This window comes from Macadamia integrifolia, chromosome 4, assembly GCF_013358625.1.
Source record: "Macadamia integrifolia cultivar HAES 741 chromosome 4, SCU_Mint_v3, whole genome shotgun sequence".
In the NCBI taxonomy this organism is placed as follows: Eukaryota; Viridiplantae; Streptophyta; class Magnoliopsida; order Proteales; family Proteaceae; genus Macadamia; species Macadamia integrifolia.
The window spans coordinates 14362197-14381612 of record NC_056560.1 but is presented as its reverse complement, the minus strand read 5'-3'; the positions used below and the strand labels follow the sequence as shown (position 1 = coordinate 14381612).

General features: G+C 38.1%; 1 protein-coding gene across 1 annotated transcript; it reads right to left on the bottom strand.

Moving 5' to 3' along the window:
- Window positions 1–80: 80 nt before the first annotated feature.
- LOC122076675 (DDT domain-containing protein DDR4-like) lies at window positions 81–12659 on the bottom strand. The gene is made up of 12 exons (XM_042642102.1): window positions 11811–12659; window positions 11598–11708; window positions 7232–7318; window positions 7067–7104; window positions 6904–6985; window positions 4691–4797; window positions 4356–4512; window positions 2743–2835; window positions 2387–2510; window positions 2189–2231; window positions 1851–2042; window positions 81–1778 (listed from the first exon to the last, which is right to left on the bottom strand). The coding sequence occupies exons 1-12, from the start codon at window positions 12195–12197 to the stop codon at window positions 1034–1036; spliced, it is 2166 nt and encodes a 721-aa protein (XP_042498036.1). The 5' UTR covers window positions 12198–12659; the 3' UTR covers window positions 81–1033.
- Between the last annotated feature and the right edge of the window lie 6757 nt (window positions 12660–19416).

Genomic DNA, 19416 nt, shown 5'->3' with positions numbered 1-19416 from the left:
GTAGGCAAAACTAAGTTCAGGTTAGTATATCAAACAGATGATCAGGTATAGACCAATAGACCATGTCCCACATATAATAGTGAAAGAAATTTAACATCAAGTTGATATTACCCTAGAAATTTTACACTTTTAAGTGACATCGGTCCATCACTTGCAACTTTGTGGAATGACAATTTGCTGCTTCTATCACTAGAGAGAATGCATATGACCACCAATCCCCAAAGCTCTTACAGGAGTGTAGAATCATTTTACAAATGGTTCATATGATCATCACCTAAGAAAAACTGTTCATCATAGTGGAGCAAAGTGATTTCTGAATCCACCATGAAGTCAGATGATGGGAAAGTACAGCTTAAGCAGTTACAACTACAGACCAAATCAGTATGACACTACACATCAATTGGAAGTAGAAAAAACAAAAACAAAAACTGAAATGTATAGCTTCCTTGAGAATCTATCGAAACTATGTCAATGAAACATCATGCTACCTCACAGAGGGAAGATGGCACCAACACAACAAGAGAACAGTCTTCAGATTGTATCTTTTGGTCAGCGGATCATCAAACTGTAGAACAAATGCAAATTAATGGTACAATCCTGCAAGAATGAAACTTAAGGGGCTTAAACTCAAAGCCAACAATTTTCTTTTGCTACCATATCAGCTTCATGGGTATTGTACATTGATCAGAAAAAGAGCAGACCAGCAAGGGACTCCATACAAATTCCCACCCCGTAGCATGCATTGCTTCGGAGGTAAAAATTTAAAGATGACTACCATATCTACACAATTCTCTGCATCATTTTGTGCTCCCTGCTGGGAATCACTGAATAAATTACACTGGAATGGCAGCTCACCACACTATGCCATTGGGAGAATTCAACAATCGCAACCCCTTTCTTGAACTAGTATCAAAATTAAGAAATGGCTCATCAAACACCCAGCCTGACCGAGAACGAAGTGTACAAACCCCACTTTCCCACAGCAAACGGTGCACAGAGCCCCAAAGGAGGGTGGATTCTTCACAGAGGATGCCTAGAAATTGTCCATGTTTTCATCTTTTAGTGTGCCGGGGCCATCATCAAAACCAGTACCTGGAGCAAGCTCATTTAGGTCCAAAAATCGCCTTTTTGGGACACCATTATATTTTTCCTCGCTTGAGCTATTTGTTTTCTCAGGTGGCCGGCTTTGCTCATTTTCTACCTTCTCATGGTATTCTTGAACTGGTTCATCAACTTTCATTTCCCCATTATTCTCATCACCCTGGGAATCCTGACTTTCCCTGGAGTCCTCCATATCATTGCTTGCATCTGATTGCCCGTCTGATGCATTTGGTTTCTCAGGTTTCACAGAGTCTGCTTCTGATTCAGACAGCTCATATTGTCGATAGTTTATTTGGTTTCGAGTGGCCCTCTTGCTTCGTCTCAAGCCTGACTGAAGATCATCAACGGACCTTAATTTGGCACCTCTCCTGCTTCGACTGGGGAGCTTTTCAGATCTATGATGCTCTTCTGTATCATCACTAATGCTCAACGAGTCTTCTTCCTCCTCTTCCTCTTCCTCTTCCTCTTCGTCGGCATTTTCATCCCAATGGTACTCCTCATCCCCCTCCGAGCTGCTGGATACTTTCTTCCTCTGTTTTCGGCTCCTCAGATACTCCTCATCATATACTGCTTCGCCAACTATATCATCATCACTATCAAAATCTGCATCATTATCTGACACAGCTTCAACGAACTCTTTCTCTGAGTACCTCTGGGGCCTCTGTCTTCGCCGATTGCTATATAGGTACTCGTACATTAGATCATGATCAAGAAATTTCAGAATGTGAGGAGAAAGGGATATGAAATACCTGCGATCCAGCGACCCAGATTTATCATGCTCTCCATCAGTTTCTTCACTATCAGTTGACTTTGGTGAGAGTGCATCATAGGACGCATGCTGCGGGGCATTCAATGAACCATTCCATCTGCCATTAGAAGAAGGCTCAGATTTCATCCCGATTTCCTTCTTGACAACATGCTCTGGGGAAGGCTGTTTTCGCCTAATATTACAGCAGAGCACCATAAACATCAGGATATTGGAGAATCGTAGTAAGGTAAAAGAAAATTTTCTTCTTCACACGGAAGTAGAATTTCAAAGCAAAAGGAAAAGAAACATGTCCATAGTTTTAAGTGCAGAAACCCATACTTTGTTATTTTAATGGCCTCATTGATAGACCGATCAAAATCATCTGCAAAAAAGTTCACATTGACAATCATTCAGCAAAAAACTGCAGCCTCAATGCCTCATACTATCAATTTACTAGGAGTCATGAAAGGAACCAACGAGCTCTCGCAGTCATTTACTCTCTGCTTTTGATTGAGATGTGTTATTATTTGCTCTTACCAAATGTATAAGTAACAGGTTTTCTGTCACGAAGAGATCGCCCTGTAGCCAGGCCATCTGTATTCAAAAAGCTGTCAAGAAGGAGCGCTTGCCTATGTTGCTTTTTCAGCAACCTCTCTTTCCTCTGCAGCCAAAAAGAACAGAATGAGATCCGGGGTATTAATAAACCATAATTAATCATTAGAATCATTAGAGAGAAAGCATTCATCCACAAACAAAAAACAAAAGGTCAGGAATAGCTGCCACTTCAAGAGAAAACAAAGAACAAGATAAGCATCTAAGACAGTACAGAACCAGCAATATCAAAACTGGATGTCAGATAAGTAGACGTCATTGCTAAAAGAAATAACGAATACCTTGTGGATCTTCTCTATCTCTGGAAGCATGTCTAACTTTAACTTCTTTCCTACTGCAACCTCTGTTCTATTTTTACTTGAGAAAAGCTTCTCCTGTAAGGAAGTGGAAAAGGTTTAATACAGGAAAGGTAAAAAGATGTAAAAAAGTCAAGGAAAAGGAACCTCATTCATTGTTCTATCATGCCAGAATTTTTTGAGAACTATGCAAAGCTTAAAGGTGTCTAAGTTTATGCATTAATTGAAGCTTTCGAACAGGGAGGCAGGGGGGAGGGGAAACCAGCTTCATATGCACATTATGAACAAGTATACATAATGAGATGAAATCAATATATCTGCTGTGGAGGGCCTTAAGATCAGAAGCTGTGATCAAAGCCTGATAAGAGAGGGGGAGGGGAGGTTTCAGATCGCATCTGAGAGGGGAGAGATGCTAGATCGTGGCAACAGAGAAAGAAAAGAGATACATTGGGAAGAGAGAACGGAGAAAGAATGGATCCATAGAGGAGATCACAATCTCATTCAAACAGGAAAAAAAAAGTTTCTTTTCCATCATCAAAATTGTGGGGGGCTGTTATATATATATATATATATATATTGTAAGAATAAGATAAACTAGTAATCTCTGGCTGCTCATTCCCATCACACAAGCAGCATCTACATCAATGATCCAGACTAACATAGGCCTCTCTGGCTTCATATGGCTTGTTCTGCTTTGCTGTTATGGTCAATAAGAGCAGATCTGATTATCTTCCGCATTTGATCAAGTGCTGCTGGGGGTGGGGGGAATCATTTATCTGTGCCCATGTTGAGCTCTTCAACTTTCCCCGTTACTTTGAGCATGGGGAGAGCTCCAAGGAGGCAGTGTCATCAATTGCTGAAGTTCCTTTGCATTTTTGGTAATAGGACTTCATTGCCATCTGTATATCAGGAGCCTATTATAAACTATCAGTACTACTACTGCCATCGGGAAAGGGAGACTTCTTTGGGCTGTCCTCTCCTGATGGCTAAGGAGGAAGCTCTGGATCAGTTACTGGTCACCAGAGGGCTGGTGAAGAACGTGATGTCTCCTCCAGGAAAAGAAGAGGATAGAATGGTAGACACAGCGTATGAGAAAGATATCCAGAGTTAACCCAGAGACCATGTTGCTGGCTGAGGACGCAGCACTGAAAGCTGTTCAAATTAATAAAGCTTCAAGTGTGATGTAGCCAGAAGGATATGGCCTTCAATACTTTTTCTCTCGAATTAAGAGATTATGGTGAAGTCAGACAGTGTACTTTTCCTTATCTGAGTTAGGATTGGGATTGAGTTTGGGGTTTTTATTATTATTATTACTTTTTCTAGGGGGAGGGAAGGGGAAGGAATCGGGGTGGGGACGGGTATGGCTTCAGGGTATCGTTTCAGTTAGGGTGATTTGATGCCCCTTTTTTCCTCTTGGGTCTATCTCTGTTTCTTTCCCTTTCATTGTTTCAAAAAATATTTCTCCTTTGTAGCAGATTAAAAAAATAAAAATTTTCATAATGTATAAAAACATAGCCAATCTCTACAAATTATTGACAATCTGTTATCTAGAACATATACAAATGTACTATTAGAACCCAGCAGAAACAATGACTTACAGAAACATCCAGGAATTCATCCAAGTTTGTTGCAACTGTTTCCCATTGGCAAGATATAGATGGGACAGTTGGAACCCCTTTCGTCTTCACCCTTTTTACTTCAACTTTTCTAATCTCCCGGTACAACCGATGACCGATTACTGGATCATCTTCATACCTATAAAAGACATATGGTTTACAAATCTCATAATTCATGAGAATATACAAAATGTGAAACCCTTGAACAGTTGCATTAAAAAATATATCAACTAGGAAAATGCAACATCCAATGCCAGAAATAATAATGAAGCTCAACTGCAAGAGATCTCATCAAGTTTGCAAGAATATTAGCTTACCAATATGAAACTCCATGTGAATCACCCCCAATGCGTTCTTTACGAAATGCTGAAAGTTGAATCCCATGTTTAATAGAGTCATCAATGTAGTTCCGTATGTCTTCTTGCTGAAGAAAGAGGAACACCAATTCAATTACTTCCATCTTTACACATCCATGGATACTGAAATAAAGTGGACAACATTTCTAAAGATAAAATGGAGAAAGGCATGTGAGACGTAACTACCATAAATTACTAAAACACCCTTGAATCCAAGAAAGGGAAAACAATGCCACAACAAATTTCATCAGCAAATTTCTTGAAGTGTAGAAGATTTGCAGCAGAATAAGAGCAGTGTCCAAAATCCTTTTTTAATAGATAACCAAGAAATTTTATTGAGAAAGAACAGTAGAACGCATACAACCGGGAGACAGGATGCATATAGCGATACAAGTATGTGAGGTAAGGGTGCCAAAATGGAACCGGAACCAGAACCAACCATTTACGATCAAACCAAGTCGAACCTACAAAGAAATGGTGCGGTTTTGATTTCATAGATTCTCTTCCCGATTCAGTTCAGTTCAAAACCGGAAAACCGAGGTGCTAACTGAATAGAACCGTTTATAAAAAATAAAAAAACCGGCTGCACCAGATAAGAACTGATAAAATTTAAATAAATAAATAAATAAAACCTAACGAATTATTTTCCCTACATTTATTCTCTATTTCCCTATTCTCTTTCCCTTAACCTACCTAATTTATAGCTACACCAATATTCATGAAACAATATGGTTTTCTCCACATAACAAGGATACGGAAAATAGGATACTGATGTAAATAGTGAAAACAGCAAAGCAATCATCTAGTCATAAACAAACAAAAGGCGGCCACAAAGAAAAATGCTAAACATCATAAATAAAGTGATCACATCACCAATGATAAGAATTATTATCCAAAATCCCTATTTGTTATGGAATGTGATGCCACCTCACAAGTCACACCAGTAATATATCAATACATGAAGTAGAATAAATAGAATTAAAAGGTGCAAAGCTGAAACCAAATGTGAACCAGCACTACAAACCACATATAAACTGGAAAACAAAAAACCGAATAGAAACCGGTAAAATCAGACCGAATGCAAAGCGATTTTTATTTTGCCTAATTGTTATACGGTGCGGTTTTGATTTCGCCTTGTCAAAATGTAAACCGAACGGCAACTGGACCAATTGACACCCTTAATGTGAGGTCACCAAAACAGATTACCAAAAAATAAAAAATACAGGGTACTGCTTTACATAAGTGAAACCTTAACTAATTCATCAGCCAGGGAGCACATTGATTGTTGTCTCCACTGGAATGAGAGATTCATGATATTGCCACCCAAGCCAAGTGCCATCACATGTTGAACCAGGAACGAAGGCTTCCATAAATCCGCTTCTTGTGTGGCTGGTTTTTCCTCCTCTTCAAGCTCCACTGATTTGCATCAAGTTTGTAATGGGGAGGGGTATTTTCAAGGTATCATCAGTTCAAGCTTTATTCACCTGAATTAGCCACCCAAAGAATAATTTCATTAAAAAGTTGTCATTTGATGTCAGAATCCAAACTCGCCTGCCAGCTTGGCAAATCTCCATAGTAACCTCTTCGCACAGCGACCTTGTAACATCCTCTCAACTCTTACCCTCGAATAACCCTTCTAAACCTAAAATCTACGTCAAACCCAAACAGACCTAGAGATACACTCAGCAACGACTCTTTCCCTAACTCTAACAAGAGAGCACAGCCTAAGAATTTCAAATTAAGGGTCGTCAAATGCAGCAGCCTCCAGGACCATTAACGGGATGGAAAAGAAGAATAGGCTATATAAGCTGCTATAGGTTTACCTACGCACCAACCCTTCCGAAGTCTAAACTGTTGCCTCTCCCCACATCTTATAATGAATCAACCACCAATACAGTATATTTCAACCAACGAGCTATCACAAACAAATTATAACTTAAGCTTGACAGAAAGGTATAAAGAACACAATCACATCATTCAGGTCTCATGGATCAATATATCACGATTCAAGTGGCAACAGAAAGGAGAAGCTTACAAAACTGCCTCTGGCATTCTGAATCTTATTTATAATCAAAATCTTTGCAAAAGAACTGGTAAGAAAGCATGACACTTGGAAAGCACCAAAATCACTCTAGAACCAACACAAAAGTAGGAATTGTCAGTGGTGATGGTACCTCAACTCGGATATCACACAGTGCTTTCAAAATCACCACGCGAGTCCCAGGATCGAGTGCCTTATACACTTCAATTTCCGTCCTAAACAAGTTAATATTACAAAAATATTAATTCAGACAAAGGTTGATTACTGGTGCACTTTGAGCATCAAAATCTACTCACCCATGTGATGCTACAATTGGTATTTCCCCTTCTGCAACCTGAGACAACCAAAACTTACGTCAACTGAATACTTTTAAGACAAAGAGGGGAAGATAGAGGTGACAAAATATTTTGTTCACGTTGCAACATTTTAGAATGATGGAGTCAAGCACTGAAATCCCTTACCCAATGCCACCAATCCCTCAATTTTCTGCATAACACTGTAACCCAAGTAGCACGCCCTAGTGCCATCCTAGTAACAGGAGGAATTGCCTATAGATACAACAAAACGTAATTGAGGCATACAACAAGTAATAGTATTTCATCCACAACTAGAAACAAACATAACAGACCAAAATAACATGAACGAGAGAAGCAACAGCATTTGCACTAGAAATCACTAATAAAGATAGCAAAATTTTCAAGATAAGCATTTACCATCTAATGAATCACATATCATCAGTAATCCCAGAGGTAAACCATAAACCCTCAACAGTAGATCTTCCCTTGATGATAAACAGAACTACTGATGCAAAAACTGGAGATCAAATCAGAAACCTTATGGCCTGACTCACTACCAGGGTACAGATGCATAATATGGCAAATTGGGAATCAGATTTTAACAAACTAGGGATTAGCCACAACTTTCTTATCACATAAGATTGTTTCTTACCCTTGATTTCAGAAAACAAAACCTTGGTATCACTTTACAAGCACAAAATACAGATGTTGCAAATAAAAAAAGAAGAGGTAAAAGCCAGACTTCTTCTATTTCTTATCTTATTCTTCAACCAGTATTCAGGTCAGATCTTATCCTGTGCATTTTATTTTCAGTTTCTTGTTTTTATTAATAAAATCAACTGCTGTTCTGTTTTCCTGCTCTACTATTCTTCTACTTTGTGTTCTGAATGTCAGTACTGAGTTTTGGTTTGCATGCTACCTACAAAATTCTTATTTTCTATCGAATTCCAAGATCCTACTTCCAATCTACTATCCAAATTCTAATTTTATGGAATTTGATGGAAAATAAGAACTTTGTAGCCAGCAAGCAACCAGAACTCAGTACGTACTACTATTCAGAACACGAAGTAGAAGATCTATCCTGAATGCTTAAATCTCTGATTTCGATTTATTGTTCTGGAATTCTGATTCAAGAATCCTACCCCTAGTGGAATTAACTTATATCTCTTAATCAGAACATTGGACTATTCTCATATTTTAATATCTTATTCTCCTAACTAAACTGATCCTTCGACCTCAACACTGGTCAGATCAGACCACCTGCTGATTTCCTGATATTTGATTTTTCTCAGTTCTGGTTCATAGTTCCATACCTGCAGTTCTGGAAATTCATTGGTTTCTGAAGCTTATTAAGCTCCTACGCGGTTAAAAACCCAATATGTTATTGTATTGTAACCTTTATTTTTAATTTTTTTTTAACCATTATACCATATTTCATATCTATGTTATGGTATTGTACTTCTTCTTCTTCTTCTTCTTCTTCTTCTTCTTCTTCTTCTTCTTCTTCTTTTAATATAACCATAAAACCATGTATTTTGATATCAATTTCATTTCAAAATGGTCATTAATGGCATTTGTATAAAAATTGAAATGAAAAAAAATGTGGCAGGGAATAGTTCTTACCAAACGCCATTTCACTCCAGAACTATCCCCAGAACGTTTCGGAACAAGTTCACCAAACGCCCAAATAGAGTCAAAAGATCATCTTTTAATGAGGTAACACAAATATATGATTTTGCCGAAGAACGGCATTCTCAGAACGGAATCGTTACCAAACGGGCTCTAACAATTTAACGCAATTATTAGGTTAGCCTATGCTACATAGGTTTAGTCATAGGAATAAGCTACATTTATGTGTTGAGGAGTCAAATCCATCCACCTAGCCCCAAAAACTGAGAATATGGGACAAAAATGGTTATGGAACAAGCGCAAGCTAATAATTCTTAGTTAACCCAAATATTAAAGACAAAAATGGATTTGACTATGTGTACGTGTTGAGGAGTTGGATTGTGACCTTTAGTATACAAGGGCGAAAATGGGTTTAGGTAGGATGACTCAAATAAAGTGTGCAACAAAAAGGGTTCATGTGTTGATTTTCCAAATGGGAAGGGGGTTTAATGAGTGCCTAACCACTGGAGCCATGCCGACACATAGCCCATATACATCCATGTCATGTCAACACAGGCAACACAGGTATTCTGCAGGTTTATCCTGGTAACTAGAAACTAACCACACAGACTTTACCAATGAAGCACGACTGAAAACTTCTTTACTTCTACTGCAGGAAACAACTAAGGTATTTTCTCATTGAAACCCCTTAAGGTGTCAAATACTTTGTAACCTTACTCTTTGCCCTTTTAGTAGGGGGCACGCTTGGTCCAACAGTTAGGTATGAATGTTGCTAGTCTTGTGACCTGGTGGATAAGTGGTCGAAACAGCCTCTCGCCATTCTCGGGGTAAGGCTGCGTAGTTCTCACTCCCCCCTCCCGCGGAACTCACATGTAGGATCCTCGTGCACTGGGTATGCCCTACTCTTTGCCCTTTTAGTACAACACTTTTTCACACGGGTAAATCTTGTCACTTCCTGTGTACTTGACAAATGTTCAAGACAAATATAAATTTTTGATAATGACATAATAATAAGTCACTTTCAAATTGTTTTGAAAACCCTTTTACCCTGAATTAAAGAACTCTTGGGAATAAGACAAGGGGCAATCAAAAGAAGATATCTAGTTCTAAATACATGTATAGAGGTGTCATTTAGACAGACCCAACGACTAAATATACATCTATTAATGTAGTAAAGTTAATAAGATATTATAACTTAAAATCCAATCATTTATCACCCTTATCATATGTCAAACATAACTTGCTCAAATCAGCATTACCTTTGTACTAGGCAAGCAGCACATCAAACTCCAAACAACATGGCCCAAGGCCCAAGGCCCAATATTATAAAAATATTATAGTATATTAAAAATTAAAAATACAAATAAAATAATAGAAAACATAAGATAAAACCCCACAATTATTGGAAATGTGTTTTTCGACATGGAACCATGGATAGGAGTGTTAACATGTTTAAAAGGCATTAACCTGGAGAGTACTCAAGTTTTATCACAAGGAGTGTCAAGCCAAGTATGTAGTTGCAGTAATGCTCCAAAATAATGACAAATCACAAAATCAAAGGCCTGTCATGAAAAGGTTAACTGACTAAGGTTTAAATGAGCTTGGACAATGGAGCCTAACCCCAGATCTTCAAAGGTCAATATACATTTCACCTATTAAATGACCATGAAGCATGGTTATAACAGTGCCTAGGCAAACCAAGGCAGTCGAGAGGGGCAAAATTAAGGCGACACCAGCAAGGTGCCTAGGCTACGCCTTGACAACTATGCCATGAAGCAGTATTTTAACTCGCATCCACATCAGCATAATGGGCTAAGTTCCTCAAATAACAGCACGGCAGGAACTTGGCCCAATTACTACTTGAGATAGAACAAAGTAAGCTTCAAATACATATTCCTTTACTATTCTTGAAGTTCATTCAGAATTCTTGCAATCTAGAATACTTGAAATGGATTCCCTCAGGGCCAACCCAGAAATAGTTCTGCTTTTGCTTGAAGGAAACACCTATATTCGAAATGGCATACAAGGACACCGGGATTTTTGAGCATATGACAGAGTCATCTCAATTATATGAGGTTCCGGGTAAGAGACTTATTTTGACTGTAGTTAGAACTTAGTAGAGAACTGTTAATCCAGAATTGTGCTCTAAATGGCATGGCATAAGACTATGAGCTTTACAGTACAACTGTTCAGATCAAAACTTATGAGCATCAAGGTAGTGAGCCCATAACCTTAGCTAGAAAACCCAGTATTTGACCAGTTGAAGTTAGAAATGATGATGGAAAAGATAAAATGAAGAATGCTTATGAATAAAATGAAATAAAAACTTCTTGTCAGCATACCCATATAGTAATATGATAAGCCTTTAACCAAAAACCATGAGAAAATATAAATCCCCCATATGGAAAAAGAAAAGAAAATCAGAAAAAAAGGCAACTGAATTGATGCCACAACACAATGTTGTTAACAAGGAACCATATTTCCATGCTGACAAGAAAATAAGACAGCATACTGAATTAGGAAGATGTCCTAACTTGTGAAATAACAACTAACCAATAATAATCCAGTGCATAGGGCACTGGCTTGGAGCTTCTGCTTGAAGAGCAGGTTCCAGGAGGTCAGTGGATCGACTTCTGTCACGTGGGTGTGTGAGTTTGTATTTAGTGTGTCCCCCCCCCCTCCCCCTCTAGTGTGCATGAGTAAACTATCATTGCGCAGCTCCCTTTTTTTTTTTTTTTTTGGGGGGGTGCGGGGAGGGAATCAGAAGCCTAATACAACATAGGAACCAACCATCTAATTCATGTATTTTAATAACAAAAAATTTTCAGAAATCAGTCAATCAACAAAACCAATTTCTGGCAAAAACATGAACTTTGCATTTTTTGTACCAAAAAAAGCCAACCTTTAACAAGGGTATATGTATATCGTCCAAAGTGCTATTAGGTGTAATCAAAGCAGTCTCAAGCTCCTCCACCGAGAATTCAACTGTGATATTCAGAAGGGGCCTAAAAACCTACAACAAAGAAAAAAAAAAAAAGAACGAACTTGAGCATCAAACCACTAAAAAAGCAAGAACCAAACGGTGACGTAAAGGGTTACAATTTTCACTACTCACATGTAAGAAGTTGAGAAGGGATGCCAACTCCCACATCGAGCGGATACTCCAGCGGGGCAATTGCGAAGGTGGGGGCTCGTTAAGTAGCGGCGTAATGATCTTACTGCATTGCTGCTGTTGCTGCTGCTCCTCTTTCTCTTTCTTGGAGAGAGTCTGTTTACGCTCGACGGCATCTTTCTTGGAGGAACTCTGTTTACGCTCAACACCAGATGCCGCCTGGTAGAGCCGAGCGGCGGAGCGGGCCGTACATGCCCGAGGGGGTCTCTCTTTCCTAGTGGAGTAGTTGTTGTTGGGGCTGTGGTTGTGGTTGTGGTTGTTCCGCGACTTCTTTTCTTCTGAGGGAGGCCCCTCGTTATGGATCTCTGTTGAGGCTTCTTCGGACATCATCAGAAAGATATCCCAAGAAACGAAGAGATCGCAGCAACTATCGTTCTAGGAATTAAGATATAGATCGGGTACTAGCATTCGAAACCCTATCAGTAAAATGAAATCGAACTGCGGAAGAACAGAAAGCCGTTAGGGCGGAGACTGGCGTGAGAACTAAACGGTGGGATTTTTAAGCGACAAGGACATGGCGAACAACTGCCCCAATCCATCATCTCTTCGGATACATTTAAGGAAACAAAACCCCAAAAAATAAAATTCAAAAGAGCGTTAAGAAAGGGACAAAAAAGGAAAGCAGAAGAAACGGAGAGGACGAAGAAACGAGAGTGCGAGTGTTAAGACTTAAGAGGGAGAGAAGGGAAAGCAAAGGTAAGAGAATAGATGAAGAAAGAAGTGGGGAAGCAGAGGGGCAACACCCGGAATTTGGTCCCAACTCTGGTTATTTATTCAACCTTAGGTTTGTGTTTGTGTTTGTGTTTTTGTTTTTGGTTAATTCTATTTTCTTTCTTTATAGATCTCTGATTTCTCTATGATTTCTTCCTTTCATTTTGATCAATGCGTCTCACAGTTTTAAGATATGGGTCTGTCTAACATTTGGGCCCACATTTATCATCACCGTTGACTACGGTCTGATCAGATGATTTTTATTTTTATTTCAAAAATTATTTGGTTTAATGTTTACTCCTTATTTGATTGATTTTTCAATAAAACTTCTGAAATAGTTGAAGAATTATGTCAATTTTGAAACTGAAATTGATGAACAAAGCAATAATTTCATGTTAAAAAAATTAACTTTCTTACCTGTTTTTCTGATGTTGTAACCATCATTACCATCTCTCAAAGAAATAAAGAGAATCTATTCTTATATTTCTTGATTTTTATATATTTTAAATCCATACAATCAAAATAATTCAATTTTATTACTAAAAATCTATTTATTGATTATTTCATGAAATCAACCCCAACTTAATTAGAGATCATACGAAATTTGGCCTTTTGTGGGGACTCATCTAAGTCTGAAAGGCAACGTGGTCCCATGCTCAAACACAAAAGAGTGGAAATCCCGCCCTATTGATCCTGATTCACACTTTCTCATGGGCCCTTGCACCAACGCAGTGCCATGCAATCTTTTAAGAACCTTCTCCCTTAACTAAATTATCCAAAACAAAATTAAGTATTACAAAACTATGCAAAAGAGTGTTCTACCATCCCCAGTCGCTACGTATTCCATCTTCCTCTCATCATTGGCTCCCTCTCTTCTCCTCTTTCAATCACTTCACAGTTAACACACTATAGACCCCAGAAAAACAATCCCTTGTAGAATATGGCAAGCTCTCTACAATTGTAAAAACCTTTGTGATCTTCAAGTTATAATCAGGAATAGAGATTTCTCAGATGTTTCAAAAGATGATAAAGAAGAAGAAAACAACGAAAATGAGGCTTAAATATGAGTAGGATTGATGACTCTCAACTCATTCCATGACCACTGGAATAGAGAAAGAAGAATTAAGTTAGAAGAGCAAAAATGTTTGAAAAAAAAAAGGTGGGGAGGGTGGAGAAATGGTTTGGGTAGTTTTGTAGTACCCATGTCTGTTTTATGTAATTTAGTTAAACAAAAAATTGGGCGGGTAATATGGTAATTCAAGTCCAGTAATGTAATATTGTAAAATAAAAATCCCCTTTAATTTCAATTAAGAAAGAAGTAGGTCATTGTATTGAGTTCATATTAACAAAATGGGTTTGTTTTTCTATCACATGATATGCTATTGTTTGCATTACTAGTACAAACTAAAATTTTGTAGTTCAAAAAAGAATGGAAATATATTCAAAGGCTGTAATATGGTATTACAATCAGAAATTAGCTGTATCAAGTTACAGAGTCGCTCCATGTGTCTCTAATTCTCCACCCAGCATACCTAGCCAGCTTCAAACCCATGAGAAAGCCCCAAATGCTTGCTTCAATGGTATTTCTTGTCATCATATATTCAGCATCATGATGTGCACAATTGGTTGAGGCCATATGCCATGGAGTGCAGGCTTCAACCTCCCCCCACTCCCAAAATAAATAAATAAAAATTCCTACCCAGCTTAACCTCCTCTTTATTAGAGATTGAACAACGTCGAGTGTCGACTAATACCTCTCTCTCTCTCTCTCTCTCTCTCTCTCTCTCTCTCTCTCTCTTAAGGCACACATAGGGTAAAAGTCATTGAGACAAATAGGGTTTCGTGCTTCCTCTGACTCGATCACCGTCCTCTGTTGCATACATGTGTAAGAGACTTAGCATGCCAAATGGACAAATTAAATCCAGGTAAGCTTCTTTTCCTCTTAAGTTAATTATGAATTTAGGGTGTGTTTGGTCAATCTTTTTGCATAGATTCTTGTGTTCATTCTTGTTTGTCTATGAATGCGATCCTATTAAGCTGGGATAAGATTTTGGATGTTGTTATTGATGAATAAGAATAGAAAAAAGAAGAATTTTGAAGGAAAAACGAAAAAAAATAAGACATCTAAACTCGTTATTAGATGTCTTCAATAGTGAGGATGCCAAAAGTTGACCAACACGAGGAGGCTCGATAGCTCCTGGCTCGATCAATCACTTAACTTTTGGGGCACCGACCAATTAATAATTGGGCATTTATGGTGCACGATAGTCGCTCGACTGATAACCAACCATTTGTAGCTTGATTAGTTCATGTAGTCCTATTTTACCTATTTATAACCTGTTTATAGCCTAATTAGTCAATTAGCCATTCAAACCCAACTAAACCAATTACCTTAAGTCTGACTGTGTGGCCCATCAACCGATCAAAATAAAAACCTGGCCTGATTACCTAAAGGGGCAAAAATAATGTGGAGGCCATGTGGTCTTAAATTGAAAGGGACGGAATAGATCGGACCAAAATCGATTGGATCTGACTGATTGACAACCCCACACACCTACGGGGATCAGGCTCCTCTCCAACGATTGCACCCTCCAACGCCCCTTTAACGATCATCTAAGGGCTGCAGGGGCTTGATCACACATTCTAACACTTGCCAACACCTGAGGATGTGTATCCAAGCCTTTTCAGCCTTTGGATGAATAGTTGGAGGGTCATTGGTGTTGGACAGAATCCCAAGAACAGAAGGGAGCTGGGCAAGAACCCTTGGGCCAGCTCCTCATCCTAATCACGGGCTTTCTGACAAAAGGTCAAGGGCATCGCATCTTTGTTAAGCCCATTTATGGACAGGCCCAAACCATCAGATAGATAGTTCCTCCAACCCAGAAGGGAGTCTGGAGCAGTTAAGCATTTGAGGGCCCATTTCCAGAATTCATTCTGCGATAAGCTGGAAAATCCTTTGAAGGGTTTCTCATACCAAAAAAAAAAAAAAAAAGGTTTGAAGGGTTTCCACCAAACATGGATCCCAAGTGTGTTGATGGCATGTAGGGCCATCTATGGAATCTACATTTCAATGGGTCCTGCTAGGAATGCTCAATTCATAGTTCCGTGGTTCCACACTAATTAGGAAGATCATTCTTTTGTGATGCAAGAATCTGAGAAAAATGTGAGTGAACAATTAGAATCTCGAGTTAATTTGCTAGTAGAGATGAGATTGAAATGAAAAATAGGATACAAATATATCCCAAATTAGTAATTTCTCATAGAAGAGGGCACCGTCAGATGGAGCAAAAAAATCCTTTGCGATGAGGTAGTAAATGGTAGTAAAGATCTAATGGTTGGGGTGTATGCTGAGGTCCTCCTCACCGTGGGATCCTCATTGCCACTCACCACTCATTGTAGAAGACTTGAACACTCAAATAAAATCCCTTTGGATTGCCAATTGAGCTGCTATAAATAGAACAATTCTTTGGTCACCAAGGTAGAATATTAAATGAAAGATAGCCCAAGTAGGGCATGAGGAACATGGTTTCTTATTTTTTAATACAAATTACCTTTTAACAAAAAAAAAAAGGGGGGGGGGGGGGTTTTTGAATGGGAGCTGCAGGTTTGTTTTGCTATGTTAGCTGAGTCTGTGACTAAAGAATCATAATCGAAACTTCAAAGTCAGTCCTCCATCTCGTTCTAGTCTTTTTTATAATCGTTGACCTTCCTTTGAATTTCATAATGTGAGAAGAATTCAAAATAAGCTTCTCACGACTGAATCCTTCTTCTCAAGACAAAGTCTTTCAAAACAAAACAAAACAAAATTTCAAGATGGTTTTTTTTTTGTGGTGAAGGACGATTGCCCTGAGTGCTTCTTCAAGGAAGCAAACTTGTCGTGTAGATGGCGTTCATTTCTCTCTTTCTCTCACTTGAACCATGCATGTAATGTACTAACAAGTAGATGACATTCTAACAATTAATATTTTAAGTGTATTTAATGTAATGAAAGCAACTTGTTTGCGTGTGTCTACGTCTAGACATAGATGGGTTGAAAAGATTATGTTATCCTCATTTCATGCTTTGAAGATGCTGTCCATGTATGACCTTCCATTGTTCTGCACATAAACGTAGTGATTATAGAAGTGATTATAGTTCTCTTGCCCATTGACACTTATCATCATCAATTTGTCATCCCCACCTGCATGCTTCATTGGTATAAACCTCAATGATCTTGGAGAAACTTGGCTATATATAATTCCCTCACAACGAAGCATAGCTTAAATTAGTAATTTCACAGAAAATATGGCACAAAAAATGGGAGCCCTTAATTAGTAGAGCGGCTGTCTACCAAATTGCCAAGTGGAATGTTAGGTTCTTTGGTCATGAATTCATGATCAATTAAGGTTCAACTTATGTTTGAGAAATTAATGACGCAATTAATTAGGACGTCACGAACATTGACTAGAAATGCACAGAAGAACAATATTATTATATAATTAAAGAGGGGCTCTGTAGTTAGCAGCCGTGGTTCACTATAGTGGTCTTCATTTCTTGGCATTATCTACCTAGTCTTTAATTCTTTATTAAGTCTCAGATTAAAATTTTCAAAGTAATCAGAATATTCAAAGGTCTTCTTCCATGCAACTTGTCTCCTTTCATTCTACATGGTAACTTGCTTGTCTAATGATGGAGCCTTCTGAGATTCTATATAATGTGAATTCAAACCATGCCGAAAGAAAGAATTTAAAGTAGGTTTGTTTTCTATGACCAAATTCATCATCAGACTTAAAGAGGCTAGTATTCTTTCTGGAAGATGAAGATTAATCTCTTATCATCAAATTTGGTCTTTGCATTGGGGGTTGGGAGATGGGGGACCCTTGCCCCTTCAAGAAAGCAAACCTGTCGTGTAGTTGGTATACACCACATACTCCCCTCTCTCTCTCTCTAGCTCTCTCTCTCTCTAACCCTCTATATATATAAAAATTAAAGGCACAGCAGGTTCACAAAGAGAAGCAAGTAGTGTAGGAAGCTGGGCCACGGGGAGGTTGCTAAATCAGAAGCCGGGGTACTCTCTGTCGCAGGTGAGATGGCATCTACTCGGTTTCTTGGTGGAAAGAGGAAGTACCATCCTCCTGCGACAAAGATGACCCTGCCTTCTCCTTCTTCTTCATCTTCCCTTAATCTCCATTTAAGGGAAATTCCATATAATTGCTCTTGCACTGTCATTAATTTCCATTTCTTTTTCTAATACTGCCTCTTCCTGATTGATTATGGCTTACTAATCTTCTGGGTCTCAGTTTATTTGTCTACTAATATTTCAAGATGCAGCTCATGAGGACTTCTCCTTTCCAACATTGTAGGGAGTTTTTTTTTGTTTTAATTCTTTTCTCTTTTTTTTTGTTAACGAGGAACCTCAAACTTATTTGATTTTACAGTTCAAGCCTAAGGATAAACCTTGATTACACACAATCACACCTAACCCATGTGACAGATCAACTGCGAGAAGACATGGATAACGCTGCAGGGAGGCATTTCTCCTCGGACAAAGGCCAGTGAACAATTTGTTTTGGTCCATATGTAATCGGTAGTTTAGTTCAGTTTCCGAAGCTAATCAAATAAATATCTTGTCAAGTACCGCAGCAGAAAGCAAGGCAATTTGATTTGATTTTTTCAGAGCTGTAGTTTGTATTTCTGTGTTATGGAAAAGCTTTTCAGAAAAATTAGTCAACCTTTGATCAGAGCGGTCAAACAGACGAAAAGTATTCTGTTTCTGATCTGTTCAAGTCGGAGAAGAAGAAGAAATTTAATTTTCAATGTGTCCAATCTTTCAGATTTTTATTCTGCTTATGGCTGACCAGTTCCAGCTTTGTAGAAGCCATGCCTGATGACTTGTTCTATATTCGCACTATATGGTTCCCATTGATCAAGGAGTCCACACATGGTCAGGGAGAAGAGGAGAGATATCTTATTTGTTTATTTATTTATTTGCATTTGTTTGAATAATCCATCATGTTCATAGCGTTTGAATAATTCAAAGAATTATTTATTCATAGATTTTAATTGAAGGGAATCCATGATTTGGAGTAATGAAAGAAGAGGAGGAACTTGAAAAATAAATAAATAAATAAATTGGGTGGTGACAAAAGTAATTAATAATTTATGAAGAGAGGGTTCTTAGAACAAACGGTATAGAATGTTTTCTTATATGGAAGGGTAAAGAGGTCATTTCATATAAGAATGATTAAGATAGAGAGAAAGGGTGCTAGTGTATCCTCTCCTAGTAGCTTAAAGGGCCATTTTCCCAGTTCAATAACAAATATTTTTAAAAGAAAAAAAAAATATTTTTTTGTGTGTAAATTAACCAAATTCTTTTTTTTAATGAAATTAAAATATTTAAAAATAAGAAAGCGTAGATATAATAACATACATAACCATTCATTAAGGTTGTCATTGTCAATTTCTCCCTCCTAGATAGACTATCAATTGTCTCTTAATCACAAACAGACTACCATATTTAATAAGAAAGTTAATATCAAAAGTATTCACACACCATGTAATGACTTTGGGACTGGTGAATAGTGTTGAATCAATCAATGTTTATGGGTTTACAATTCAATGGATTCAGATCGTCTCCAACACTTGGGAATATACGCCCAAACAATTCTAGCTCTTAGACAGATCGTTGGACACTCATTGGCATTGTAGACGATCTTTAACCCAATCCAAAGGCATTGTTCCTATGATCCCTTGCAGAAATCCCTTGGCTTTGGTCAGGGTACTTTCTGCCGTACGATAATTCAATGCAACAAATTAATGTAAACTAATTTTGATACATAATACAATACTAAAAACCAGT

Coding starts and splice junctions, on each gene's coding strand:
- LOC122076675 (XM_042642102.1), bottom strand. CDS start 12,197: ATGATGTCCGAAGAAGCCTCAACAGAGATCCATAACGAGGGGCCTCCC. Junction 2,511..2,742: donor AGATAGAGAAGATCCACAAG/GTATTCGTTATT, acceptor TTTTGGCTGCAG/AGGAAAGAGAGGTTGCTGAA. Junction 2,043..2,188: donor GAGGCCATTAAAATAACAAA/GTATGGGTTTCT, acceptor CTGTAATATTAG/GCGAAAACAGCCTTCCCCAG.